General features: G+C 39.1%; 1 protein-coding gene across 4 annotated transcripts in view; it reads left to right on the top strand.

Moving 5' to 3' along the window:
• The first annotated feature begins 508 nt into the window (after window positions 1-508).
• Window positions 509-20,282, top strand: part of LOC149218265 (uncharacterized) — a 503,060-nt gene continuing 483,286 nt past the window's right edge. For 3 of the 4 annotated variants that reach the window (XM_089383877.1, XM_089383874.1, XM_089383873.1), the window contains exons 1-2: window positions 510-948; window positions 1,063-1,191. In XM_089383877.1, the coding sequence (XP_089240003.1) occupies window positions 604-948; window positions 1,063-1,191 (474 nt within the window). In that variant the 5' untranslated portion in view covers window positions 510-603. Of the gene's footprint in view, window positions 949-1,062; window positions 1,192-20,282 lie in introns of all 4 variants that reach the window. The other variant, XM_089383876.1, reaches the window with a different exon arrangement.

The raw sequence follows: 20,282 nt of genomic DNA, 5'->3' as shown, positions 1-20,282 counted from the left end.
TTGAAATGAGAAGAAATGTTGTGAGAGAAGACATCTTTCCAAAATTTTGGTGATTTAACATGATGTCAAACTAATTAAAAAAAAACAATTTGAAGATTCGGAGGGCAGATCCGTTTGCCTCCTAAAACCTAATGTATAAACTTAATGTATTTTAGACTACGCATGAGCCATATACCATGACTAAAAATGGATCCATTTGTCTCCTAAAACTTAATTAAACCATATATCATGACTAAAAATGAAAATAACGCCAATTTTAATGAACATGGAGTTTATGACATAAGTAAAAACAACCTTTCACAAATCACTTCATTATCAAAGTTGCTTAAAAATCGATTTCACTTTAAACCTAACATGATAACAAAACACCAATCATGAATTTCTATAATTAAATATCTTAAATCAAAGACCATCTTCCCAAAATTTAGAGACAATTGCTAGTACTATCCTAATGAAAAACATGGCTTTATAAAAATATATGAGTACACAACCTTAGTCACCCATCTTTCGTCTTCCATTGTGACTCGGTGTGGTTCCAACCTGCTATAAATAACTCTGCTTACCATATCCATAATCTTGGTTCTCTCTCTTCCACATCGCACAATGCACTCAATTGCGTCTACTCACACATCGACATGCTCTGTTTTTCATTCCAAGTTCTCTGACACAGCAAAGCACCCATTTACCACGTCCTCACTCCGCCAATGTTTTTACAAATCAAATTTACAGTGGAGATTTCGAAAGCCAAATCTCTGCAAGTACCATCGACTCGTTTTTGTATACAATAAGTTAAATGGAAGGCCTAAAGATATCAATCTTGAAGCAGCAGACAAATCTGGCTCGTATTCGGCCAATTTTACCGACAGTTTGAGATTATTGGAATGGCCCAAGCTGTGCGAGGCCGTGGCTGCCTTTGCTGGCACACAATTAGGCAAAGAAGCCCTTAAGGTGAGGTGTTCTTGTATATTCCCTTTTCAAGTTCAATGCAATCAATATTGTTACGTCCGTTGTTGCAGAAGATGAATAATAATAACAGGAATACATTCTTTTCTTCTTTCGAAGGACCAATTGTGTTCGTTACATTTGAGCCCAGAACAAAGCGAAGCTCTCCTTTTGGAAACCGATGCAGGCTTTGAATTGTTGAAATATTCTGGCAGCACCTTCGATTTCAGCGGTCTCAATGCCGTTGAGGTACTTCCTATTTCATCAGATGAAATCATCTTTGAAAGGGCTATCAATTACGTTTTACCACCACAACTTGCATAATTTAATAGTTTAAGCGGAAGGGAAGAAGTATTTGATCACAATGGGATTGTTGGTTCGAGCAGTTAATTTAAGCATGAAAGAAATGAAACTAATCTTGAATGGAAACAAAAAAAGAAAAACACACAAGTAAACACAAGATTTTATGTGGTAAAACCTTGACCGTGTTTCAAGGAAACATCTGCGGGGCAAGGGATTGAATCTTTATTAAATCAAGAATGATTCACCAGGATTACATGATCTCGGGCATTCACTAGTTTTATAGGAGCCTCTCCTCCGTTACATAACTGCTATTAGTTAGCAATCTCGTTACAAAACTAACTGGTAGTAAATAATAAGATTTTACCCTTAATTACATGTCTTGTTGTCACATTTCAACAAATTCCACCTTGACAACAATTTTCCTAATCCCTTGCCCATGCCCATTCATCATCTCTTCTGCAAGCCAAGAGAAGCCAAACACCATCGCAACTTCTCTACTGTAACTGGCTTCGTGAATATGTCTGCACAATTCTCTTGTGTATGGACTTTCTTGAGAGCTACTTTTCCGCCATCGATCACATGTCTTAGAAAATGATACCTTACATCAATGTGCTTGGTCTTGCTGTGATAAGCTGGATTTGTTGCCAAGTGAATAACACTCTGACTGTCACAGAATACATTCACTCTCTCCTGTGTCCTTCCAATCTCATCAAGTAGACCCTTTAACCAGATTGCTTCTTTACTGGCATCTAAAGCAACTATATACTCTACTTCGGTAGTGGACAACGCAACTGTTTCTTGAAGCTTTGACATCCAGCTAATTGCTCCACCTGCAAGAGTAAAGACATAACCTGTAGTAGACCTCCTTTTGTCCAAATCACTTGCATAATCAACATCCACATATCCGCAAACTGATTCTTCACTACCATTAAAGATGATGCAATGATCACTTGTGCCTCTTAAATACCGAAGCACCCATTTCACTGCTCGCCAATGTTTTTCACCTGGATTTGCCATGAACCTGCTAACAACTCCAACTGCATGTGAAATGTCAGGTCTTGTAGATACCATCACATACATTAAGTTGCGTACAACATTTTCATATGGTACATGTGACATATACTACTTTTCTTCAACAGTTCTAGGACTCAAAACCGAAGAAAGCTTAAAATGGGAAGCTAATGGAACATTAACAGGTTTCACACTGTTCATACCGAACTTTTTAAGTACTCTTTCCACATACTTCTACTGTGATAACCAAAGCTTACCATTTTTCCTGTTTCTGTGTATCTCCATGCCCAAGATATGTTTTGCTGCTCCAAGATCCTTCATATCAAACATCCTAGAGAGTTGAGCCTTTAACCTGTTGATCTCTTCCATGTTTTTGCTTGCAATAAGCATATCGTCAACCTACAAAACTAAGATAATGAATATGCCATTGAAACTCTCGAAGTATACACAATGATCATATTCACTTCTAATAAAATTCTGGCTCACCATGAAGGAGTCAAACTTCTTGTACCATTGCCTGGGAGACTGCCTCAGGCCATACAATGATTTCCTGAGCTTGCAAACTAATCTTCTGTTGTGATCTTGTACAAAACCTTTTGGCTGTTCCATATATATTTCTTCATCCAAATCACCATGTAGAAAGACTGTTTTAACATCTAACTGTTCTAACTCAAGGTTAAGTAATGCAGTTAGTGCCAACATAGTACGAATAGAAACAAGTTTTACAACTGGTGAAAAAATCTCATGAAAGTCAATACCTTCAACTTGAGAATACCCTTTTGCTACCAGTCTCGCCTTATACCTTTCGATACTTCCATCAACTTATCATTTCAATTTGAAGACCCATTTACATCCAACAACACTTCTCCCTTCAGGAAGTTCTACAAGATCCCAGGTACTGTTTTTGGCTAAGGAATCCATTTCTTCTTCCATGGTTGTTTTTCATTTCTCGCTCTCCGTATCATCTACTGCTTCCTGATAACAATAAGGTTCCACATCTTCAGTAATCAAAGCAAAAAACGAAGTGGAATCTTCATACCTTTTGGGAGTTTTTCTTTCCCTTATAGACCTTCTTAGAGTGACTGGTTGTTGAACTGGTTCAGAAACTTCAACAGTTTCCTTTGTATCTTCATCACCTTTTCCTCCAGAAGTCTCTCCCTCCTTTCGTCTTTCGAAAAAAGGTTTAGCCTCCAACTGAATTTGTTGATTTGGCGATACTTGTTCCTGTTCAATTCTTTCAACATTTGATTTTAAAAGAGAAGATTCATCAAATGTTACATCCCTACTAATGACTATCTTCTGTGACCTAGGATCCCACAACCTGTATCCTTTCACCGCATAGTCATACCCAACAAAGACATAACATTTCGATTTTGGATCTAATTTTGAATGCTGATTTTTAGGAATAAGAGCATAGACATCACAACCAAATATCCATAAATGTGAATAATCACAAGACCGACCTGACCAAACTTCTTCAGGAATTTTACAATTTATTGCTACTGAAGGTGATTTGTTAACTAAATAACAAGCAATGGATACTTCTTCTGCCCACAACTCCTTTTGCAGGTTAGCATCGCTGATCATGCTTCTGGCTCTTTCTTAAGAGTCCGATTCATACGTTCAACAACACCATTTCGCTGAGGTGTATAAACAACAGTGTTATGTCTAACAATTCCTTCATTCTTACAGTATTGTTCAAATTCTAGAGAAGTAAATTCACCACCATTGTCAGTTCTTAAACACTTAATTGATTTACCTGTTCTTTTTTCTACCACTGCTTTAAATTGTTTAAAGACATTGAATACATCAACTTTCTTTTTTAACATAAAGAGCCAAACTTTTCGGGAGAAATCATCAATAAACGTTAAGAAATATAAAGCACCTCCATACGATACAACAGGAGATGGTCCCCACAGATCATAATGAATATGGTCCAAAATTTCTTTACTATTATGACTTCCAGTTTTAAACCTCTGTTTACACTATTTTCCATACACACAATGTTTACTGAAATCCAACTTCAAGGATTTCAAATCAGGAAGTAAATTACGGTTCATCAGTACCTGAAGACCTTTCTTGCTCATGTAACCCAATCACTGATGCCATAGGTGAGTACCTTCTTCTTCTTTCTCTGACACAATTGCTGCTTCACTGACTTGAGTACTTCCTTTGAGTCTGTAAAGATTTCCGACCTTTTCTGCTTTCATAACAACTAGGGCGCCTTTTGAGACTTTCAACACTCCATTCTGACCTGTAAACTTATAACCATCCGAATCCAACGCTCCCAAAGAAATCAAAATTTTCTTCAATTTAGGTACATGTCTAACACTAATTAATGTTCTAACTGTGCTATTTTACATTTTAATCCTGATATTTCTCATCCCAACAGTCTGACATGATACATTATTACCCATAAACACAGAACTACCATTTATAGCTTCATATGAAGTAAACCAATTTTTGTGTGGACTCATATGATGAGAAGCACCATAGTCTAACAACCACCTTTCAAAATTCTGAGAGACATTACATACATGTAAAGTTTCATCTATCATACATAATTCTTCAGTAGATAAAACTTCATCTATCATACCTGAATCTTCAGTAGATAAAACTTCATTTATCATACCTGAATCAACTTGATTTGCTTCCTTCTTTGGATTTTCAGACTCTTTCCGTTTCCAACAGTCTTTCTTGAATTGTCCAATTTTATTGCAGTACTAGCATTTGGCTTTACACTTTTTACCCTTTGATTTAGACCTGGAAGAGCCCCTTGTTTTCTCCCCTCTTTCTTTTGACCGCCCTCTAGCTACCATGGCTTCTGATGCAGAGGTTTCAACATTGGACTTCTTCCTTACTTCTTCAGCTAACAAAGCTCCCACAACTGAATCAAATTCCAAGGGTTTAATTGTGCTCAAACTGATAGAGGTAACAAAGTGTTTCCATGACTCAGGCAGGGAACATAGCGAGGTGATAGCTTTATCTTCTCCCTGAAATTTAACTTCCATATCCGAAAATTGGCAAATAAGTGTATTAAAAACATTTAGATGTTCTGCAATTTTTGTACCCTCCTTCATCTGAAGACTGTACAATTGTCTTTTTAGATAAATTTTGTTGGTTAATGATTTGGTCATATATAAAGTTTCCAGTTTTCCCCACAAACCTGCTGCTGAAGTTTCTTCAACTATATTGAAAAGAACTTCATCCGCCAGGCATAACTTGATGGTACTGAGAGCTTGGGCATCCAAGTCTTCCCAGTCCAAATTTGACATGCCAATAGGTTTCTTTTTCACCCCGTTTTATGCTTTGTGCAACCCTTGTTGCACCAACAAATCCCTAACTTTCAATTTCCATAAAGCAAAGTTGTTCTTGCTGGTGAATTTCTCCACCTCGAACTTTGCATTCGTCATTTTAGCCATTTCTTTCTAATTTGCTTCTAAACTGTGCTTCTAGGGTTTATTTCTGAATTTGAATTTCTCCACAATTTGCCTTCAACTAGGGTTTTTTCCTTTTCAACACAAAAAAACTAATTCTGTTGCCCCTTTTTTCTTTTAACCCTAATTTATTTTCCAGAATTTCTTTTATCTTACTACACAGATTGATTACTTCAAATATACAAGAAACAATTTCTAGAAAAAAATACTTCAAACCAGTGTTACTTGGGAGCGGGGAGCGGGAGCGACATTTTCAAAAGCTCCCGGTTTGGGAGCGAATCCCGGAGCGATTTTTGTATAATATATATATATATATATTTTTAATATTTTTTATATTTTGATACATATATGTCAACAAAAACATGTAGAATGATGAATTAGATATAAAAAACATAAAAAAACATAGATTGATAATTGAACCATATAACATCAATCATCTAGAAGTTATAATCTTCATCAACCACGTCCACAAGTTAGTAACATACAACATATTGAGTCTCGTGAGTCATGATTCATCAATCTTAAAGTTTCAACTTCAAGCTTTCAAAATTGAAAATTCAATATATAACATTTATCATCATTGATCACCAAAGTTGTACTTGTAAGCTAAGTTTAACCATTACAAGAAATAATATCTAACATGAAATGAAATGTTATAAAATGAATTATGAAATGAAATGAAACAACTTTCATGAAGCATCATATTGATAATTCAGAGTCATTACCAATGAGTTATAATTGCCAACTTCAAACTTCAAACTTAAATTGTCACAGTCATATATTGTTTACAAAAAATATCATTATGATATGAAAGAGTCAAGACTCAACAGTTATGAAAACTAATAGAAACTAGAAAAGACAAGTAAACTGTAAATCTATTATCTACTACTACATGTGGCCCTTGCCACGAGAAGTGTCTAACGTATGAGCAGGTCGTGGTGGTCTTCTAGGAGTCTACCGCACAGACCGACGAACAGAACTAGAAGGCACATGCCTTCCACGTGAGGGTGTAGACGAAGGCGGCGATAGCAAAAGAACAAGACTCGGAACTCGATCACTGCTACTGGATGGTGGAGGTGGCATGGTTGTTGCTTCATATTCCTCTCTTATAAGTTCCGCTTCCAGTTCTTCAAGATGTATGGTGCCATCCTCCAAATTATCGTCCTGTGGGTGGTCGTCCCAAATTTTATATGTTGGATCCTCATAAGCCCGATCACAGTAATGACTCAACAACCTCAAGTTGTAGTGCACATAAACCAAGCTTTCTGCCCGATTTTCATTGAGTCTGTTTCTTTTCACATTATGTATGAAGCTGTAGGTGCTCCAACACCTCTCTGCAGAAGAAGTATTTACAACCCGTGAGAGAAACTTTTTTTGCCAATTTTGGCAAAAGTCCATGGCCGCCACATGGCCGCCATATGATTCCCACCATGTGAGAGCATCAAATCTGTCTCTATCTTCCATTGCTTGAAAGGTACCAAACAAACTAGTGCAACTGAAGTATTTTTCTATTTCAAGACGCACACTAGCACATTCCTCCCTGTCAGGTATCAACTTTTCTAATGCTTGCAAATATCCTGTAGATACCTCCTCATCTATATGGGGTTTGGTCCTAACCCCACCCCCCGGTGCAGATTGGCCCAACCAAGATGTAGAGTAGTATTTTGGCGTAAGGATATACGCCAAGCAATGTAGTGGAACATTAAGTTTATCCCACTGTATACACACACAATCGTGAATTAGTTTGTACAAGTTGGGATCATTGTTATGAACAATATCTTTTATTTGCTCCAACATGGTATCTATCTGCTCATACACCTCGCCAATCACTGGTTTATTTGTATCTGCAAACCAAATCATGTGATAAATGGGCTTGGTGAAATCCAATACTTGCCTCACACGTGTCCAAAACATACCATCAAGAGCGACCTCCTCCACCTTTTCAAAACCTTGCCCGTCAGCTGCATTTGTAGCCCTTTCCTTTAATACTTGCCAGTGTGGACTCGGTACCATGTTAGCCAATGACTCTCTTACCTTCAAAAGGCGCCTGAAGGTGAGGTAATAGCTATCAAATCTAGTCCTCGCAATCTTCAACAACTCCAATCTTGAGTGATTGCGGAAAACGCCATGGGTATTGCTATGATTTGTAATAAATTTAATCATTTGTTTGCCTTTCTTGTACAAATCACCAATCCATTTGTATTGTTCGTTTTTGTTCTTAACAATATCATGCATCAAAAGGTTCATTGTGTGAACCAAACACCCAGACCAAAATATGTTGTGGTATATATCCTCAATAAATGCTCCCGCTGCCTTACAATTAGGAGCATTATCAGTGATGACTTGGATGACATTGTATGGCCCAAAACGGTCAATTGTTTCAAGTAATGGTTCTGCAATGTTGATGGCGGTCTTGAACTTGTTTGAGTAATCATATGTTGAAAGAAAGATGGCACCACTAACAGACACAACAAGAACATTTATCAATGGCTTGCCTTTTACATTTGTCTATCCATCAGATACAATGGACACCCCATGGTCAGTCCAAGAACTTGTCATTCTATTCAAAGAATGTGATATTTTTGCTTTTTCATGATCAAGTCCAACGGTTCTTGCCTTGTCATACCCAGGGGTCTTGTATCCTTTAGGGACATCATTTATGGCAGAAACCATTTTGTGCCAATAAGGTGAGCGAAGAACATTGAATGGTATCCCACATGCATAGAGAAACCTGTAAACTTTTGAATCCACATCATTCCTACACCCTTCATCAAGGAAATCTGATATGGTTCTACGCCTTAAACCTGGTGACCCTGTGCCTCCATATCCACTGCCTTTGGAGGATGCTGAAGGAGTTCTTTGTGCATGTGATTGTGAGCTTGGTTCAAAGAAACCCTTTGATTTTTTAGATTTGTATTGGGCTTCCTCCTCTTCCCTTATGTATTTGGCTCTATCTGCTGCTGACACACTTGTACAAGTTTTGATTCCTATTTGTTTATCTCCATCCCATGGCATTTTCCCCTATAGGTGTTTTTTGGCACGGGTGTATGAACCTGTGTAATTATTGTTGCAATGGGGGCAATGAAATTTAGTGGTTCCACCCCCTTTCCCTGCTTCAGGCCTGTTAACATATTTCCACAATGGGGTTTGGTCTTGTTTAGTTTTTTGAGCTGACTCATGTTCACTCTCCTCCGGCTCCTCCTCACCAGGGTTTTCATCAAATCCACTATGTCCCCCTTATTCATCCCCTTCTTCATTTTCAATTTCAACCCTCATTTTTCTACTCTCCAACACCATAATAACCAAAAAAGGAACCAAGAAGAAGAAAATGCCAAAAAATATAACCATGATGTTTGAAATTTGAAGTTTTGAATCTGCAAAATTAAAAAAAATCGAATGGGAATGGGAATGGGAAATAGAGAAAAATTTATTTATTTGTTTAGGAATAAACATTAAAAAAAAATTGCTAGACACTCTATTCAATATTGTAGAGCCTACCTCTTTGGCGTCCAATCTCCCCTTGCAAGCTCTTCAATCTCCCCTTGCTCCTTGCTTTCTCTTACTCTCCTACTCTCTTGCTCCTTGCTCCTTGCTCTCTCTCACTCTCTCCTTGCTCCGCACTCTCACAATGATGAAATGAAACCCTCCCTGCCTCCCTCCCTCACTTTATATCCAAAAAAACCAAATCATTTTTTATTTTTATTTTATTTTATTTTTTATTATTATTTTTTTCTCCGCGCGGTCTGCTCCCGTTGCTCCGAGAGCGATTTTTATAACCTAGGAGCGGTCGGGAGCGATCGCTCCCTGATTGCTCCCGGGGCGATGGGAGCGACGCTCCTTGCTTCGCTCCGGAAATAGGCAGGGAGCACAATTTTTTTTATGGGAGCGCGCTCCCGACCCGCTCCCGAGTCGCTCCCTCCTGGAGCGCGGATTGGGGGGGGGAGGCGCTCCCCCTCAACACTGCTTCAAACCCTATTTTTTTTTTCAAATTCACCAGCGTCTCAACAAAAAATTCTCATTTTTGCTATTTTAAAAAAATTTACCCGGACTCATTTTTGCTGATCGAAACTGCACTTTTTCTTTCTCCCCAATGCTTTTCCAAATTGACGGACTGCTGATTGAAACTGCACTTTTCTTTCTCTCTGGCGCTTTTCCAGACAGACGGACTGCTGATCAAAACTGCACTTCTTTCTATCCGGTGCTTTTCCAGACAGACGAACTCTCAACAACAGCTCCTCTCCAAAAAAATATCCGAGCAGGGCCAGGCAGACTCTCTTCCTCTTCTCAGCGGCTGGCAGAACCTCTCGGCTCTTCTTTGCGGCTCTGCAAAAAATGAAAAATCCGAGCAGGACTCTATTCCTCTTCTTGGCGGCTCTCTTCCTCTTCTCGGCAGCCGACAGAACCTCTTGGCTCTTCTTTGCGGCTCTGCAAAGACTGACACTGCAGAGAACTCTCCTCGACGGCTCTAGACAGGCCAACATCGGCTCTTCCTCTAGCGGCAGGCTTCAACGCACACGGGCTCTCTCCATTCGGCAGTGAGCAACCGTTCCTAAACAGCTGCAGTGAGACTCTTGGTCCCTTGCGCCTGTGCAAATCGTTCAATCCAGGAACAATTCTTCAGTTAAAGCGGCGGCGACATTCTTCAAACAGAGTTCTCGATAGTTTCTTCCGCTCTTCAATGGTGAACTGAGGTTCTTTTTTCCCTGAGACGTCAACTAATTTGTGCTTCGATACCACTTGTTGGTTTGAGCAATTAATTTAAGCAAGAAATAAATGAAATTAATCTTGAATGGAAACCAAAAAGAAAAACACACAAATAAACACAAGATTTTATGTGGTAAAACCTTGACAGTGTATCAAGGAAACATCCATGGGGCAAGGGATTGGATCTTTCTTAAATCAAGAATGATTCTCCATGATTACATGATCTCGGACATTCACCAGTTTTATAAGAGCCTCTCCTCCGTTACATAACTGCTATTAGTTAGCAATCTCGTTACAAAACTAACTGGAAGTAAATAATAAGATCTTACCCTTAATTACATGTCTTGTTGTCACATTTCAACAGGGATCATATTGTGAATGCTTGACTTAGAGAAAGTTCTTAAAATTTTGAAAACCTACTGTGAAAATAATAATATGTTTTTCATCAATCAAGTGGTTAAATTGGGAGAATACATGGTAAAATATTATATTGTATTTATCATTTCTTATCAACCAATGCTTGAATCAGTTAAATGGTTTTAAGTCCCTAGTATCATGCTCACCACAGTTTTAGTTATAACTCCATCCTATCAAATAGACAAAAGTTTGGTAAAAGTGGTTTCTATCTATCCTAATTCTATTTAAACACATTTTTGTAAAAGTGGTTTCTATCTATCCTAATCCTCTTTAAAGGCAACTAATGAAGACTGTAATGCAATGTACATTTCTGGCACTGCCTTTGTGTACCTTTGTTTACTTACTTTTCTCATTGGCTTACATCGTGGTTCTCTGTCTTTTGTTTCTGCACTCTTATCATGATATCCTTATCTTCACCAATCTTCGGATGCTTGTTGGATCCTCCAGTGTTCACTTCACTGTCCAGTAGTCAGTTCCCCAAGATTTTGGTGGGCTTTTAATCACTAAGTGTGCTAGTCTTCATTATTTATTTATGTTGATTTTTCCACGGCACTTCAGTATCAGGTTTATGTCTAAGATCACGATCACAAACACACTAAAATAGCACAACACAAGCACTTTGCATAGCGGAAAACATATAGCAGTGAATCAACTCAGTGCACAAGACAATTTTAACCCAAAACTTGTTGTATTACAATTCTTAATACAACAAATGCAGGGCTCCCATACCAGGGATCATGGCCCTTATAATCAGCCCTGATACAAGAATGACTAAGGCTTGGTGTCAACAAGTATGACTACCAATATTTCCTTGAACAAAGTACACTTGAACCTACTTGTTGAAGGTGTGCACTACTCAGCCTTTTCGGTCCATGCACCTTGAACACTTCTGGCAGGTCCTTTGCCTCCTCTTCTGCTGCTTCAGATCTGCTTGCATCTTCAGCTGACAATACTGCCTCCATCAACCCTCCTGTCGCTCCAAGAGTGACTGATCTTAGGCTCTCACAAACTGACCTCTAGCTGCTCTCCTACTCCAAGATAGTCAAATCATAGGGTCTTCAACTCTGCCCTCTAGCTGCTCTCCTGCTCCAAGATAGTCAAATCACAGGGTCTTCAACTCTGCCCTCTTCTTGTCTCCTGCCTTAGGGCTTGATCAAGCTGCCCTCATATCTTTGATATACTGCTCCAAATTACAGAAATAGGGCTTGTACAAATCTGCCCACTTGCTATCTCTTGGCTGCTCCAAGAATGACAGACCCAGGGCTCAACAATCAGCCCTCTTATCACTGATATTGCCCACATGCAAACCACTGAACTAGGGCACAAATAACAGCCCTCTTACTTTTCCTTTTGCTGTTCCAAATTGACAAGACTTAGGGCACACCACCAGCTCACTTAACTGACTTTGGCTCCTCCAAAATATCAGTCCTCTAAAGCTTCAAACACAGCTCACATAACAGTGACAAGGCAACTCCCTTACTACTGTACTTAGGGCTTCTATAAGAGCTGTCGAAAACTCCTGTGGACAGTCCTACCACCACAGCAAATCATCAACCATAAGATAAGCAACTTACCTCCTTGAAGACTCAACTCAGCTCCAAGAATCCACTTTTCTGGTCACCTCTTCTTGACTGAAAACTTCGGCCTCACTTTCTGATCTCTGTGGCCCCACAGTAGGTTTTCTTCAGTCCTTCGTTCAGCCCTTTACACACTGTAACAAGCTCCCATCCAACCTGAAATCCTTCGCTGATCTTGGAGAAAAACTTGGCCTTAACTCGGTCTCTCTTTCCACCTCAGTCAAGGGTCTCGGCCCTCTTTTCAAGCCCTGATATAGGCTTGGCTGTCACAGACGATGTCACAGAAAAACCAAACAGATTTGTGCCCAGAACATACCATGAATAGACCTATCAAACTCGGCCAGCCAGACTTCACCAATACTCATCCTTGTCTTTTAAACTCGGCTCCTCTTAGAGATCTGCGGTCTTGTGCTTATCTTCTTGTGATGAGATGCACTTGTGGATGTGAGAATGAGCTCAACCTTTGTCTTCTATTTATAGTGTTCATGGCGGGTTTCATTAGCCACCAAGGGTCACATCACTTCATCAAGGTCGACCTAAACAATTTGTGTAAACACCATAAAACCAAAATTTCTTTCATTCATCCAACGCTACGTCATTGAAGCCTTTGGTGCCCCTTAACCCTTCAAGGGTGCCCCACATGCTCTCAATGATCAAAATATCAATTTCTCCACTTGGTTTCATGCCCACAACTTTGGGTGCAAAACCCACAACTTGGATACATTGCCCACAAAGCCCTTTGTGGGTCAACTTCTCCCAAACCCAGTACCTTAGGGTGTGGGAGTACCTCCCAAGCTACACAAATCAACAATTTATTCCAAGTTGCTTCTTAATATAATTGGAATCAAAGGTGCTAAATATACACTAGATCTTTGGTTCTATGGGAGTTATAATCCCTTCCACTATTGGCCAGGGTAATTTATGTAATTAGATGCTAACTCTAGTTTATCTGTATATTTGGATGACAAGTCAATCCATGCCAGTGACAGAAGGCCTTGCGAGATTGTCTCTCACTTTGGTCCAGTTATTGTGGGGCATGTGAGGCAATGAACGGTCACTCAAGCCCTCATCAAGAGGTTAGTTTGAGTGAGAAGGGAATTCCATGACTAGCTATTTGACTAGGCAGAAGGACTTAAGAGCATTGGATTGCAGTTGGGTTGGAGTTGAAAGATGAGGAATTGATGATTATTACTTTGAACATTCCATCCAAGTCTTATAATGGGTTCATCACAATTTGGAATTGCACCATGGAGATACGTACAACATCTTTTGAGGAGTTGTTAGGGTAAAAATTTCTGTGCTCTTTGACTGTCAATGCAAAGCATAAACTTCACCTATTGACTATAGGTTTATCAGATTTCAACCCTGTGAATTTTCAACCTTAGTGCTGCTATGAAATATAATACAAAACAACACTGGAAGTGGGCAATTTTCAATCTTTAACAACCCCAAATATCTAAGCAATTCAAGAGAAAAGATACCGAAGTGTTTTGATAAGTTTCAACTCTCTAGGGAAACCTTACCATGTATAAACCATATTTGAAAACTCTTATTTGCAGTGGTAAAACAGCCCTTGTCTTCTTCATTTACAATGTCAAGTCACTTAGTATAATTTCCTTTAACTTATGTTAAATTAGTAAGACATATAAAGCTGCAAATTACGAATCATGAGGAACAGAGATGGCTGAAAATCAAATCTACAATTTACACAAGTATTGGATAACTAAAAACTTCATTAATATGCATAAGAGGAAGTTGTTGTACATACCATAGCCTTATCACAAGGTTAGTAGAATTCACTAGCTCTCCAAAACCTAAGATGAAGATGTTGTACATACCGTAGCCTTATCACAGGGTTACTAGAATTCACTAGCCCTCCAAAACATTAGCCATGGAAAGCGATGAAAAACCCTAGCTCAACCAAGGAGATCCAACAAGCATGAATTACTCAGGCTAGTCCTCTAAGGGAAGATGTCTCCTATTCTTCTTCTTTATTACCAAATACAACCTAGGATTTCATCTCAAAACCCTAATATCCACATATCCAAGTGGTGAAGCCTTGATCCTACACTTCAAGATACTCCAAGAAGATCAAGAAACCTTACTAACTCAGAGAGAGAGAGAGAGAGAGAGAGAGAAAGAGAGAAGGTGACTAGTGCACTCCTCCTAGTCACATCTCTACAAAAGAGTGAATAAGAATGATGAGTCATGATCAATGATAATGAAGGGGCTCTCTCCTTTCTCTATATATGTGAGCTAGGGGAGGCAAACAATACAATGTGGGTCAATGCCCTTACAAACAACCTATAATAAACACATGCGGGCTCACTCAAGTGAAGCACTCCACTTCAAGGTACACATGTCAAGCTCCACAATGATGTTGTAGATATTGAAGTCTCCAAGATGATGTAGCTAGACAAGGGGTATCCACACTCCTTCACCACCAGCCTATACGAACTCCATTGCGTGTCCTAAGCCTTGTAGTCCACTGGGTCCACTCTCATTATATGAACATTGTCACAACCTAGGCGTCCCTGAGCCGACTACAAGTCTCCATACAAAAATCCAACCTACCCCATGTTGTTTAGGGCTTGATGCCCACCTCCAGGATGCATATGTCTCCTCCTCCTATGTAGGGTGTTCTCCAAGCAAGCAAGCCCTTCCATGTGGCCATCATGAAGGATGCCCCCCAACCTATCGAGATAATTGTAATGCCCTAGGGAAGAACACCAAGTAAGCACCTAACTGAGATCAAAAAACCATTGAGCAAACTATCTCAAATATGCAAATCCATCATGGACCATCTCGCATGTGTCAATCCACCTTAGATCATCTAGGGTTTGAACATACGCCATGTATCCCAAATCTCATAAGACACCTCCAAACATGGTGTAAACACTTTTGGAGTAACTTGAAAGCTAACACTCCTCTTTACAAGGAAAGGTTTTACACAAACACTCATCAAATCCCTTTACAATTGCACCAAACTTGTTGCTCGAAAATCTAAACTTGCTACAGTCGTGAAATCAACCATTGTGACTTGTAAGGGAACTAACATCCATGCTATCATAACATCTTGATCCTTCAAAGAACATTGACCACTTGTAAATATGAAGGAACATAACCCTGCAACATAAGTAACTTGCCAAAATTTAATATCCTTGAAGCCAAAATCAATGGACACTATTTAAATAATGAGCTATCTAGGATATCTTGTAAATATGATCACATCTTTAGACAAGACTAAGACATGTGGATCATGTTTATCAAATTCATAAACATAGAACTCTACACTATTGATTTGTGTAGCTTGGGAGGTACTCCCACAACTCTGGGGTACTGGGTTTGGGAGAAGTTGACTTACAAAGTGGCTTGCGGGCAGTGTACCCAAGTAGTGGGTTTTGTACCCAAAGTTGTGGGTGCAAAACCAAGTGGAGAAATGATAATTTATTTATTGAGAGAATGTGGGGCACTACAGGCTTTAGTGAGGTGGCAAAAGTTGAATGAAAGAAATTTTTGTCTTACGATTTAATGGTGTTTGAGCAAATTGTCTTATGATTTAATGGTAGATTGGTTTGGAGTACTTTGGCCTTTTCTTTGAGTAGTTTTGAGTTGACACATATTTTATTAGCCTTTGGGGGCTTCAATTAGCATAATAAGACTTCAACGTTCCAACATTAGGCTCATATTTGTCCTTTACTCCATCAAAATAGCCCCAAAAGAGAACGACGTCATGCCCCACATGTGGTACAAGTGCTTGGAGATGGCACCTTGGCTTGAGCGTTGAGATGATTTGGCTTGGAGATGACACTTGCTTGACCCTTCTGTGTCCATCTCATCATTAGTCTCCAAACATGATTGCTTGAAATGCTACATGGAAAGCCCTCTTGCTCCAAAAGTGGGTCCATTGATGTAATTAGAGATCTATGAAGGTGTTTTGATTGCTTCGAAATATAAGTAGTTCATCTTGACATAGAGAATCAAATGGACACCTTGTTTTCCTCAAAGGATGTAGCATGATGCCTTGGGAGATGCAAATGCATTGGGAACTGTGAGACTATCAGAATGCAAAGCCAAGGCCAAAGGGGAGTGCAAAATACATAGGACACATCGTACATGTGGGATAGGGTGGTGCACCAAGATCAGAATAGATCTTAGTTGCACTGAAACAGATACAGATACGGGGTTTGAAATGGATACGACAAATTTTAAAAAAATCCAGATATGATATGACAAGGAAACAACACACACACACACACACACACACACACACACACACACACATATATGGGAACGGATACAGATATGGGGTTTGAAATGGATACGAAAAATTAAAAAAAAATCCGGATATGATACGACAAGGAAACAACACACACACATATATATATGGGAACTAATACAGATACGGGGTTTGAAATGGATACGACAAATTTTCAAAAAATCCGAATATGATACAAGGAAACAACACACACACACACACACACACACACACACACACACACACACACATATATTAGACAAAATAAAAATTTCATATTACCATTCATCTTTTAGAATCTAGATTCTATATTTAAAGATACATAATCATTGTCATGAATTCAACATAAACAAATCATCATCATCAATTTAGCCTAAACATTGTTATCATCATCAATGATTATTATAACTTTCAACGTATCATCAAGTTTTTGTTTCAAATTTCACCCATCAACATCATCACCCAAATTAATAATGCACACTACAGGGTAAGCACAGGTTGGGGTTGGGTGCCATTTGGGAGAGAATTTTACCACTCACTTACTGTTGCCATCATAGGCAAGCAAGTTGAGCGGACAAATTACAAAATGAATTATCATTGGCAATCTACTATCATATGCCATTATGGTATTCAATGTTCATCGTTCAAATGTTTAAAACATCATCATAAATTACATTTACATATCATCAAATATGTCTTCATCCATGTAATTAAGATTCACATCAACATTTGAATCCTCTCTAGGAGTGGGAGCATTGCTACCATGTCCACTTGAAGATACAATTATTGGTGCCTCATTAAACAAAGTCATATGAGACATGGCATTCAACGTCATATCCAAGTCAGGTAACATTGGTTCCACATCCCATAGTTTGGTGGGCCCAAATTTGTATTCGTCATTCTTGTGTGACAAAAGGCGATTGTTCAAATGGACATACACTAGTTCCTCTGCCTTCTTGGAGCCCAATCTGTTTCGTTTCACGAAATGGATGTAGCCATACATACTCCAGTTCCTCTCTGTTGAAGAGGAACTAGCAACCTGTGACAAGATCCTGATGGCTGATTTTTGGATATGTGGAAGTTCACTATCATAGTAGTTCCACCAATTAATTGGACTTAATGTGCTCTTGTGTTGGAGATATTGATGATGTGCTCAGTGGACCCATGATGTCCCTACGCTAGCCTTTACGCTGTTTGATGAGCATCGCTTGTTCCAGAGCCTAGATGATGATGGTAATCCTTGATATGACAAGGGGGGGCTTGTGCACCACCTTGGAGTCCTAATGCTTGAGTTACAGAGTGTCATGCCGCCCCTCCTTTGTCGAGGCTAATGTAGGGCACCATGGACATGATGTGATGGCATGGAGTGACTTTGGAGCCTTGCACATGATCCTTAAGATGCGTCTTGGAGTGTGGAACACTCATTAGCCCTTATCACACCTTTTGGTGGCTTATTGAGCTCACTTAGAGGATGATATAATGCTTTAGGAATATTTTCTCCCACATGTGTGGGATATCATGGCACTTTTATTATGTTTTGAGCTATGAGGTTGGCTTGTAACCTCTTTCTTGTGGAACACTTAAAGTAAACTTGTCAATAGGGCTTCTTTAGTTGTATTATTGTAATAATGAGGGAGTTAAGTCTCATATAAATAGAGACTCCTCGACTTATTCTATTTCATCATCACACATGTAATTCAACCTCTCTATAAGATGGTACGAATTGGCTTCTTTTTTGTTACATTGGACAAAATGTGATATTTATGGATGCAACTTGCTAAAGGATGCACTTTTTGCTTTGGAGATGTTGTTCAGGGATTGAAAGAAGTGCTTTGGGGATGATTGTTGTAAGTTTATTGCCTGTTGTTGATATTTTTCATGCTTTAATATTTGAAGTAGGGTTTTGATTGTTCCATGACTAAATGCTTTATCACTGAAATTTTGTTTTATAATTGCATGTAAAATTGTCCTCTTCAAGGCCTATAATGAAACCCTATTTGTGCAAACCTTATACTTAATTTTTCCCCTCACAAGAGCAATAGCTAGGGTTTTAGAAGTGGGCGCCCTAGGGCATCCCCCCTTACTCCTAAAATACTCTTCCTTGGAGGTTTGTGCCATAAAGACTCCATTAACCCTTGTAGGATAAGACATTGGTCCGAGAGTGTGTTGATCACCTTAAAACTCAATAAAATTTATTTTCCTTTACTCTCTCCAAACGACTAAGGCAACTACTAGGGTTTTAGGTCTGATTTGTGCATAAATTGTTGTTTATTGCATGTGGGTGCCTCATTATTTAGGGTCAGTCTCTATACATCATATAAAGGAAAAATATAACATTGGGGACAACCTAACGAGCCCTAGAAGGGCTGACATCACCCTTTTATCTTGTTGTTTATACATATCTAACGACCTTAAAGCAATTTACCATAGTTAAACCCTAACCTCTATTTGAAGGCCTTATCACATTTTTATCGAAGATCATTTTGAGGCCTTTTCCAAGGCAGCTATATGACATTGAATGCTGTATTATTGAAGATCACCCAAACCCTAACTTATAACAACCCATCTAGTGGTTGAACCTTAGTATTGAAAACCTAGGTCATATTTGGCCCTGCGAAGTGCTCTATCCATCTTTAAACCTGCAAAACTTATCACCTTGAGCCCTAGTATCAGAATACCCTTATAGGTGATTTAGGGGAGCCTTCCTTTTCGTTTAAATCCCACTTAAGGGTAAGAGGAAGGTTGTTGAGTTTATAGTGGCAACCCTTCCTCATTGTTGCCACCATAAGGTTGTTGAAGAATCAAGGGCGATTCTATGTAGTGTGATACTTCTTGACTTGATAACAATTTGTGGAGTCTTTTACTTTTCTTGTTAGCTTAATCTTCTTCTTCTTATTAATGCATGTGTGAGTACTACATCAAACTACTACCAAAAACATAAGAACAAGAACACAAGATGTTGGCTCTCTGCTAGGGCCAAAACCTCTCTCTCTTAGAGAGGAAAACCCTTCAGTAAGTTTCTCTTATTGAAGCTTCTTATTGATCAATGCCAAACCCTATACCCTTGACTAGGATGTCCTCCAAGCACAAGTCAAGTCCTTCCTCTTTTCTGCACTATGTTCCCCGACACATGGACTTCCTTCTTCCGACACTTTGCTCCCCAACACTTCGTCCTTTTCTTCACTACTTTGTCTAGAGATAGACCTTGGCTATGTTAGCTTCTTGATGAGATATTCTTCTTCCTTTCTTCAAGATGTTCTTCACTTAAGGAGACACCCTTCTCTTGATCCAATGAGATTCTTCTTGAGGTCTGTCTGCAAACTTGATGTGACTGAACAACATCCCTAGTTTTGCTACGTATGGTAGGACCCTAGAGAATTAGGGTCCTTTTCCTTCGCTAGAGAGATAGGCTTCTTTGCTTGACTTGGGAGGCGTTGTAGGCCTAGTTTCAAGAATCAAGCCCAAACAACACTAGTTCATGGACTGTTTTGTCCTTGCTGTCATACCTGCAGACTTGACCTCCTTTTCTTCGCACGTTTGACTGTTTCTAGCCCTGGAAACAATCCTCTTCACTTCAGTTTTCCTCCTCCTTCCTTCACTGCACTAGGAGACTCTTTAGACAAGGTTTTCCCT

Source organism: Pinus tabuliformis, chromosome Q, assembly GCF_031772625.1.
Source record: "Pinus tabuliformis cultivar Carrire ecotype Pingquan chromosome Q, CPIR1, whole genome shotgun sequence".
NCBI lineage: Eukaryota > Viridiplantae > Streptophyta > Pinopsida > Pinales > Pinaceae > Pinus > Pinus tabuliformis.
Note: the sequence above shows the minus strand (reverse complement) of the source record. Positions and strands in the feature narration are given on the sequence as shown.